This window comes from Theropithecus gelada, chromosome 17, assembly GCF_003255815.1.
Source record: "Theropithecus gelada isolate Dixy chromosome 17, Tgel_1.0, whole genome shotgun sequence".
NCBI classification, from domain to species: domain Eukaryota; kingdom Metazoa; phylum Chordata; class Mammalia; order Primates; family Cercopithecidae; genus Theropithecus; species Theropithecus gelada.
In genome coordinates this window covers 80,563,879-80,573,314 of record NC_037685.1, presented here as the reverse complement: position 1 = coordinate 80,573,314, position 9,436 = coordinate 80,563,879, and the positions used below count along the sequence as shown (strand labels likewise).

Here is a 9,436-nt window from a genome sequence, read left to right as displayed (position 1 = left end):
AGCTGGAAACCTAGAGCCCATGGAAATTGTAGAGGAGACAAATTTAGGCTCTAGAGACTGGGCTGAAATTAAAACACCTGTGTGAGAACAGGACATGTGGCCTTAGGCTTGCTTGGAGGAGAGAAAATGGTTTTTTCGTTTGTTTGTTTCGAGATGGAGTCTCGCACTCTTGCCCAGGCTGGAGTGCAGAGGTACAATGTTAGCTCACTGCAACCTCCGCCTCGCAGGTTCAAGCCATTCTCCTGCTTCAGCCTCCCGAGTAGCTGAGATTACAGGCGCCCACCACCACGCCCAGCTAATTTTTTTGTATTTTTAGTAGAGACGGGGTTTCACTATGCTGGTCAGGCTGGTCTCAATCTCCTGACCTCGTGATCCTCCTGCCTCGGTCTCCCAAAGTGCTGGGATCACAGGTGTGAGCCACCACACCCAGCTAGAAAATGTTAATCTGAGCTCAGCAAAAAAGAAGAGCATCAGAGAGATGACCCCTCCTTAAAAGAGGGTTAAAAACATGCCGCCCACCGGCCGGGCGCAGTGGCTCACGCCTGTAATCCCAGCACTTTGGGAAGCCAAGATGGGCGGATCATGAGGTCAGGAGATCTAGAGCATCCTGGCTAACACAGTGAAACCCTGTCTCTACTAGAAATACAAAAAAAAAAAAAAAAAAAAAAAATTAGCTGTGCGTCTTGGCGGGCACCTGCAGTCCCAGCTACTCGGGAGGCTGAGGCAGAACGGTGTGAGTCCTGGAGGCAGAGCTTGCAGGGAGCCGAGATCACACTACTGCACTCCAGCCTGGGCTACAGACGGAGACTCCGCCTCAAAATAAAATAAAAATAAAAATAAAATAAATAAATAAAATGCTGCCCACCAGCTCAGGGAAGTTTGAGGAGGCAAGTTGTCTGTCTTAGAACATAAAGGCAAGGAAAAAAAAGTCACCTGTCACATATGGAATCCCTAGGGCCCGTGCATTGAATGGTTGCACAGTTCAGATATATACTACCTCTGAGGTCCAGGAGCCCCAGGTAGAGAAACTGACATAATATTTGGTCTAAAATAATTGAAATCCCCAGGATCCTAGTAGATACCACTCTGTGGAAATGTTGTTACAGACCAGGGCACATGGGAGTCACACAGGAAAAACAACTCCTACTGAAGATGAGCTCACAATAAAAAATGACAAATCATGCGAGGAAATGAGCCTCCATGAGTGACAGCCAACAAATACATCTGGCAGGGTAGTTGGGAGTGCAGATAATGGAAAAATCTGAAAGCAGCTATAACCAAATGTGTACCCACCCTTCAAAAGCTGAACCCAGCAGTTCCAGCCCGACCCATCCTGGTTCTTCAGCACTCACCTTCTCAAGTTCATGGCATTCCAGTCCTTCCGGTATGCAGACTCAAAGTCTTGAGCCCTCTTCAAATTCTTCCTCTCTCAACTGTTTTTCTTAATAATAGCTCTCAGTTCTCTCATCTCTCTTCCACTCCCTCCTTTGCTGTGATGGTCATCCAGCTGATTTCCTGCCTTCCCAGCTCCAGGGTTCCCTTTTCTCTGTTTCACCCCCACACTGCCACAAAATTATCCTCCTAAATGGCAAGTCCCATGATTTTTCTTCCTTGACCCAAACCCCTGATTATTGAAATTCAAACAACCCTGCCCAAATTGGACCCATTCCATGTTTTGTTTTCTATCATGTCACCCTTACCCACCCCTCAACCCAAGCCTCTGTTGCAAGTACACTTGCTTACTTATCTTTCTTACACCCCCGTTCATGCTTCCAAGCAGTCTCTTCCCTCTCATTAGAAGGCTCTCCCCATCATGTCTGCTGGCTGAAAGCCTACCTAGCTTCAACCTTCTAGAAGCATGATGTTGTAGAAAAATGCAGCATTAGTACGAAACAGGTCTGATTTCAAATTCCAGATGTTACTTTATAATTCTGTGCCTCAAGCAACAAGAGATCACAACCTGTCTGAGCCTGTTTGTAGTTTTATAAAATGGGAATAATATTTTGCAGAGTTGTGAGAATTAGAGACAGTCTATGTAAAACGCCAAGACCACAGAGCTTGGTCCAAGTAAGTGCTCAAAAAACAGTTGCTGAACTGAGTCTCTCTCCTCACATTTTTATGGGAGTTATGTCTTTACTGTCTCACCTTCCATGAGGCCTGAGGCCTTATCTCATTCATCTTTGCATCCCTACTGTCTAACACAGTGTCTTGAAACATGTCAATTGACAAGTACTGGAAATAACAGGCATGCCTAACCTGGTGTTAGAAGAGGGTCCTGATGGATCTCAGACTTTAGAAGGGTACTGATGGCCAATTTATACTGCATGACTCGAGAGAGAGAGAGAACCGATCCAGGATAAGGAGGAATATCTAACATTCAGAGCTGTTTAACATGAGAACAGGTGCTAAATATAAGCCACTTGCCATTAAAAAAACTCAGATTACAGAAAGTGTTCTGGGGTTGGATGAGGGATACAACCACCACATCAGTGATTAACTTCTGGGAGTCACAGATGTCTTTGAAAATCTGGTAAAAAGTTGTGGATCTCCTTCCCCAGGAAAATGGCCCAAAATGTAACATTTTACAAATAATTTCAGGAGCTTCATGGATGCTAGGTAGTGATCACCTGATGAACCTTCTAGGATGCTATGGTCAACCTCCCTTTTCTCTATCAATCATGAGACAGAAGGCATTCTTCACTGTCATCTGTATCTTCAGAATTCACAACTCCCACCTAAAGCACATGATTCATATTGGAAAGCTCAGTACTTTTGCCACAAACTAAATGCTCTAAAAAAATTTTTTTTGGTTAAATGAATGAATAAATAAAATATTTTATTGATCTGATCTTTAAGGAAAGATATGTGCTACAAGAAGGAGAAAAGAGAAGGAAAAAAAAAAGAAACTGAGTTTTTGAAAAAGATCAACACAAGATGCCATAAAATCGGGAGAGGCTAATTAGCATAAGAAAAAAAAAAAGAGGATAAATTTTGGATGGCGTGAACTTCCAGCCTCTTGCCCAGGGCTGAGCGTCCCAGGGCAGGGAATATCTAACCTGCAGACCCCTGCTGTTGTGTGGTCCCTGCCTAGCTTGCCTTCCGAGTGACAATGGCACATCCCCAGGGGCCACTGGGAAAAATCACTCATAAGGATCCGTGATCCATTGTGACATGTCCAGATGATATTTGAATTTGACTTTTTTTTTTTTTTCTTTTTGGAGACACAGCCTCTCTTTGTCACCCACGCTGGAGTGCAGTGGCACAATCTCAGCTCACTGCAACCTTCACTTCCTGGGTTCAAGCGATTCTTCTGCCTCAACCTCCTGAGTAGCTGGGACTGCAGGCATGCACCACCATGTCTGTCTAATTTTTGTATTTTCAGTAGAGATGGGGTTTCACCATGTTGGCCAGGCTGGTCTTGAACTCTTGGCCTCAAGTGATCTGCCTGCCTCAGCCACCCAAAGTGCTGGGATTACAGGCATGAGCCACTGCATCTGGCCTCAAATTTGATTTTAAAACCTCTTTCCCTATTTGATAATTTAGGTTTCTATTATTATGCAACCAGTGGCTACTCTATCATGATATATTGCTTCAATCATACTTGGTAACGAGCTATTAAATGAAGCAGGTTGAGATTTTTTTTCTTAGAGTATTATTATTATTATTATTATTATTATTGAGACAGGGTCTCACTCTGTTGCCCAGACTGAAGTGCAGTGGCGCAATCTCAGCTCACTGCAACCTCTACCCGCCGGGCTTAAGCAATTCTCCTGCCTCAGCCTCCCAAGTAGGTGGGACTACAGGCACACGCCACCATGCCCGGCCAATTTTTTGATTATTAGTAGAAATGGGGTCTTGTGATGTTGCTCTCCAACTCCTGGGCTCAAGGGATTCTCCCACTGTGGTCTCCCAAAGTGCTGGGATTACAGGCATGAGCCACCGGGCCAAGCCAGCATTTCTTGTTTGATAGACTGAGCATAAGTTTCTCAAGGATCAGCTGGTTCTTCTAGTTTGTATGAGCAAAGATATGCTGCTCTGTCTGGATCAAGATCTCTTGCTGTCTCCACGCTCAGCCCCACCGGCTCTCTCCTGGAGACACAGGCATCTGCGAGATTTCAGGAGGCTCCGCAGGCTCTGCAGGGCCTCGGGCAGCCCCTCCCCAGTGAGGGCACTGCAGCCCCGGAGCTCCCAACAGCGGTCCTGGAATCTCTCTAGACTCAGCCTGTTTCTGATCTTAAGCAGCGGAAGTGCATCAGGTGCCTCCTGCTTGTTGGCCAGCACCAAGAAGGGGACGCCAGCCATGTTGGGGTCACTCAGGACTTCCGTGAGCTCAGCCGCTGACTCGGGTAAGCGGGCTTCATCTGTGCTGTCCAGGACGTACACGAGGGTATCTGTGCCTTCCAGATAGTCCTTCCAGCTGGCCCTGAGCGGGGCCTGCCCCCCAACGTCCCAGAGAGTCAGTGACACGTGCCCAGGAGCTTCCAGAGGCTCCACGTTGAAACCAACAGTGGGCAGGGTCTCCACCAGCTGGTGGCCCTTCAGCTTGTAAAGGAGTGTGGTCTTGCCCGCCGAGTCCAGGCCCATCATCACCACCTGGGCTTCTGCCTTGTGACCTCTGGAATTCACAGAACCCATAGTGACCACTGCTGAATCCTAGGGGAGAAAGGCCAGGGGCAACATCAGTTACTGTCTTCTGAAGGAAGACAAATCCATCCTGGTACGGTGGCTCACACCTGTAATCCCAGCACTGTGGGAGGCCAAAGCAGGAGGATCACTTGAGCCCAGGAGTTTGAGACTAGCCGAGGCAGCAAAGCAAGAATCCGCCTTCTCTACAAAAATTGAAATTAAAAATGGAGCACAAATTTGTGCAGGCAAACAACAGAAGAGCTTTTCCAAAATAGGAAAAGTCTTTACAGGGTCAGATTTTAAACAGATGCCTGGGCATCGAAGGAAGTGAGGGTGTGTGAGTCACAATCAGCTAACCTGTCTCTGGGTCAGATAAGAGTGGTCCCTGGGTAGAGAAGATCAGGAGCCTCCTGGAAGACATGGAATGTTGACTCACATTCCTGAGGAGTTAAAACAAAGAGGCAAAATGAAGTTCCAGTCAGACAGACCTGGTTCAGTAGAAATTACAGGACGATGTCTTCAATTCTTGCTGGTCTGTGGCTTCTAACCTGTTCTCCTCCTATAAGCCTAAATGCTGAAATGGAAGCTAAGTTGGGTTCCATGCACAGAGTGAGGAAGATGGTTCAGCTCACAGTGACCTCTCTTTAGAGCTTCCCAAGGACCAGTACTATGTCTTGGAAACACAGTGAGGTGTCACTTAATGACAGGGACACATTCTGATAAATGCTTCATTAGGCAATTTCATCGTTTTACAAAATCATAGATTGTAATGACACAAACGTGGATGGCCTAGTCTACTCCACGCCTAGGCTATATGGTATGGCCCGTAGCACTGTGTTACAATAGCCTACAGTACCCATTACAGGAATGCTGTACCAGGTACATTACCAGGTACACCGGTACAGCATTCCTGTAATGGGTACTATAGGCTATTGTAACGCAGTGCTAAGTATTCCTGTATCTAAATATAGAAAAGGTAGTGGTCGTGCCATGACGCTAAGCTGAAAAATTCTTATTTATAAGAATTATAATCTTATGGGACCACCGTTGTACACATGGTCTGTCGTTGACTGAAATGTCTTCATGCAGTGCCTGACTGGGGCTATTTATAAATACTGTTTACTGGGGGCAAATTTATGAGTCAGAGCAAAGTAGCTTCCTCCACTGTCTTACCAAGGTCAATGACTTCTACAACGCACCACATGTGCTTTATTGTTTGTTTTTGTTTTTTTTTTGAGACAGGGTCTCACTCTGTCGCCCAGGCTGGATTGCAGTGGCATGATCACAGTTCACTGAAGCCTCGACTTCCCAGGCTCAAACCATCCTCCCACCTTAGCCTCCCCAGTAGCTGGGACTATAGGCATACGCCATCACACATTTGTGTTGTTGTTATTGTTTTGAGACAGGGTCTCACTCTGTCACCCAGACTGGGGTGCAGTGGCGCAATCATGGCTCATCACAACCTCTGCCTCCCCGCAACCTCTGCCTCCTAGGTTTGAGGGATTCTCCTGCCTCAGCCTCCCGAGTACCTGGGATTACAGCTACTACTACCACCCGGCTAATTTTTGTATTTATATTAGAGATGAGGTTTCACCATGTTGGCCAGGCTGGTATTGAACTCCTGACCTCAAATTATCCACCCGCCTCGGCCTCCCAAAGTCCTGGGATTACCCGTGTGAGCCACCACGCCTGGTCACATATGTTTTTAAAGAATCCCAAATTTTAAGACATATGACCTGTTCCCAACTTAGGCGATGCCTGGGTGGAACAGAGAAGGGACATCTCAACTTCCGGGGTGGGGGTGGAGGGATATTAGCTGCCCCTGGAGGAGTAGAAAAGTAAAAAGTTAAAATTACCTCTGCGATACTATTAGACTGCGGCTGTGAGATCCTCCGTGGCTCTCCTCCCCTATGGAGTTGCTTTCTGCTGGCCGGGCATGTCCCAAGAGCGACATGGGAAGGAAGCAGAGCAGCCGTTGCTGCTTCTCCTTTTTCTGCTTCCTTTTCCCAGGTGGCTTCGGGGCGGGGCTGGTGTCGCGGCCCCTCCCTCAGCCCTAGGGCGCCTCAGAGCAGTCAAACTGCTGGGCTCGCCGCAGAGAGGTCCCCAGCTCTACAGGTCCTGGCAGAGCAAGGCCCAGTGACAGCTCCATTTTCTAGCAACTCAAGACTTGGTGCCTGAAGGAGGGAGCACGAGCTCAGAGCTGTGTCCAGGCGCAGCCGCCTTCTCTCTTGCCTCAGAATCCTCTGAGCTCCTCGCGGAGAATTCTGACCTCTTCCTTTCAGCGCATGCCTCGAGGTTTTTCTGGTGCCTAGAGATTCTCTGCTTTGCTTGGAATCACACATGGTTTGTTGTTGTTGTTGTTGTTTTGTTTTGTTTTCTATTCGAGACAGAGTCTTGTTTTGTCGCCCAGGCTGGACGGCAGCCTCCGCTTCCAGGGCTCAAGCGATCCTCCCTCCTCAGCCTCCTAAGCAAGTGGGATTACGGGCAGGTGCCACCACGCTCAGCTAACTTTTGTATTTTTCGTAAAGACGGGTTTCACCATGATGGCCAGGCTGCAGATGTGTTCTTTTAAAAGCTGCCTATGACCGGGCGCGGTGGCTTACGCCTGTAATTCCAACACTTTGGGAGGCCGAGGCGGGTGGATCATGAGGTCAGAAGTTCGAGACCAGCCTGACCAACATGGTGAAACCCCTTCTGTACTAAAAATACAAAAATTAGCTGGGCGTGGTGGCACACACCTGTAGTCCCAGCTACTTGGGAAGCTGAGGCAGGAAAATCACTTGAACCCGGGAGGCAGAGGTTGCAGTGAGCCGAGATCACACCACTGCACTCCAGCCTTGGTGACAGAGCAAGACTCTGCCTCAAAACAAAAACAAAAACAAAACAAAACTGCCTACATATGATGAAAACATTCTTTAAAAGGTATATATGTTGCAGATCAACCTTTAAAATTGTGTTAATGTAGTGATTAAAGTTACTGTTCAGTTTTTTCTTGAATGGTGTCACTGTGTTTTTCCCAGTAAAAATGACACCTCTAGAAAATGTAATTTTTTAAAAATTGGCTAGTCGCCGGGCACGGTGGCTCATGCCTGTAATCCCAGCACTTTGGGAGGCCAAGGCAGGAGGATAGCTCGAGCTCAGGAGTTTGAGACCACCCTGGACAACATGGTGAAACCACGTCTCTACAAAAAATAATAAATTAACCAGGCATGGCGGCATGTGCCTGTCGTTCCAGGTACTTGGGACGTTGAGGCCGGAGAATTGCACGAGCCCAGGAGGCGGAGGCTGCAGTGAGCTGAGATCACAGCACTGCACTCCAGCCTAGAAGCAGAGTGAGACTCTGTCTCTCTCCTTTTTTTTTTTTTTTTTTTTTTTTGAGATGGAGCGTCGGCTCACTGCAACTTCCGCCTCCTAGGTTCAAGCAATTCTTCCACCTCAGCCTCCCGAGTACTTGGAATTACAGGCACATGCTACCACGCCCAGCTAATTTTTTTTACTTTCAGTAAGGACGGGGTTTTGCCATGTTGGCCAGGCTGGTCTCTAGCTCCTAACCTCGAGTGATCTGCCCGCTTCGGCCTCTCAAAGAGCTGGGATTACAGGTGTGAGCCACTGCACCCAGCCGAGACTCTGTCTCAAAAAAAAAAAAAAAAAAAAAGAAAAAGAAAAAAAATATTGACTAGTTAGAAACCACTGATTCAGTAGGTATTGAATTTGGATCTGGAGTCACAGTGATTTAGCTCTTATAACCGGTAATCTTTGTGCTGTTTTCTGCTTTCCCATGCATTATTTCATTAAAATGTCAAGACTCAAGTTGGTTGTTATGACTCTTCCATTTTACAAGCAAAGAAGCAGGCTCGGTTGGGTGGCCGAGGCAGGTGGATCACGAGGTCAAGAGATCGAGACCATCCCGGCCAACATGGTGAAACTCCGTCTCTACTAAAAATACAAAAATTAGCTGGGCATGGTGGCGTGCGCTTGTAGTCCCAGCTACTCGGGTGGCTGAGGCAGGAGAATTGCTTGAACACGGAAGGTGGAGGTTGCAGTGAGCTGAGACTGTGCCACTGTACTCCAGCCTGGCGACAGAGCAAGACTTTGTCTTCAGAAAAAAAAGAAGCAGGTTCAGACAGGGTGAATCATTGACTCGTGATCTTGCTGCGTTTTATAATTCTTCTCTTCCTCTTTTACCATGTCATGCTACTCACAGAGAAAGTGCCTTGTAAATGGCAAACACTAGATTGTTGTTGTCATTGTTTTTGTTAAGCTACTATATTTTAGCAGGAAGAAGCGATTAGGAAAAATAAGAAACTGAAAGAGTGTTATGTGCACCACTGTGTGATGGTATTGATGCCGCTCTTGGTTTGCTCTTTTCAGTGCCTGTGGTCTGTGATCATCCTTTTTTAAGGCCAGGGGGTGTGTGGGGAGGAGATGGAAGCAGATAGAGGGCTCCTGGGGTGGAATTATCCCAGGGAAGTCTCAGAGCAATAAAGAACCTTCTGGTGGAGGGCTTGTCATTCTCGCCTACACTACAGGGGGATTGGCTCATGCTGGGACTAAGTCCTGTCCAGGCCCAGCTGCTGAGTCAGCAGGAATCCTGCAAGGGCCCGATTTGCAGGATTGGGGCGGGACGAAAATGACAGCAGGCCAAGGCTGAGGGGCTCCTGGGGGTGGGGGAGCTAGGGTGCTGCTCTGACCCGGTTCCCCGAGCAGCATCAGGGCTAGGTCTGGGCCCCATGGAGGCAGGGAGGGAGCAGAAGCTGTAGAAGCCTTAGCACAGTGGCTTGGAGGCATCATGCCAGGCTGCCTGGGTGAC

At 47.7% G+C, this 9,436-nt stretch overlaps 1 protein-coding gene across 1 annotated transcript; it reads right to left on the bottom strand.

Moving 5' to 3' along the window:
* Window positions 1-1,687: 1,687 nt before the first annotated feature.
* On the bottom strand, window positions 1,688-6,797 carry ARL11 (ADP ribosylation factor like GTPase 11). The gene is made up of 2 exons (XM_025364718.1): window positions 6,483-6,797; window positions 1,688-4,653 (listed from the first exon to the last, which is right to left on the bottom strand). The coding sequence occupies exon 2, from the start codon at window positions 4,633-4,635 to the stop codon at window positions 4,045-4,047; it is 591 nt and encodes a 196-aa protein (XP_025220503.1). The 5' UTR covers window positions 4,636-4,653; window positions 6,483-6,797; the 3' UTR covers window positions 1,688-4,044.
* Between the last annotated feature and the right edge of the window lie 2,639 nt (window positions 6,798-9,436).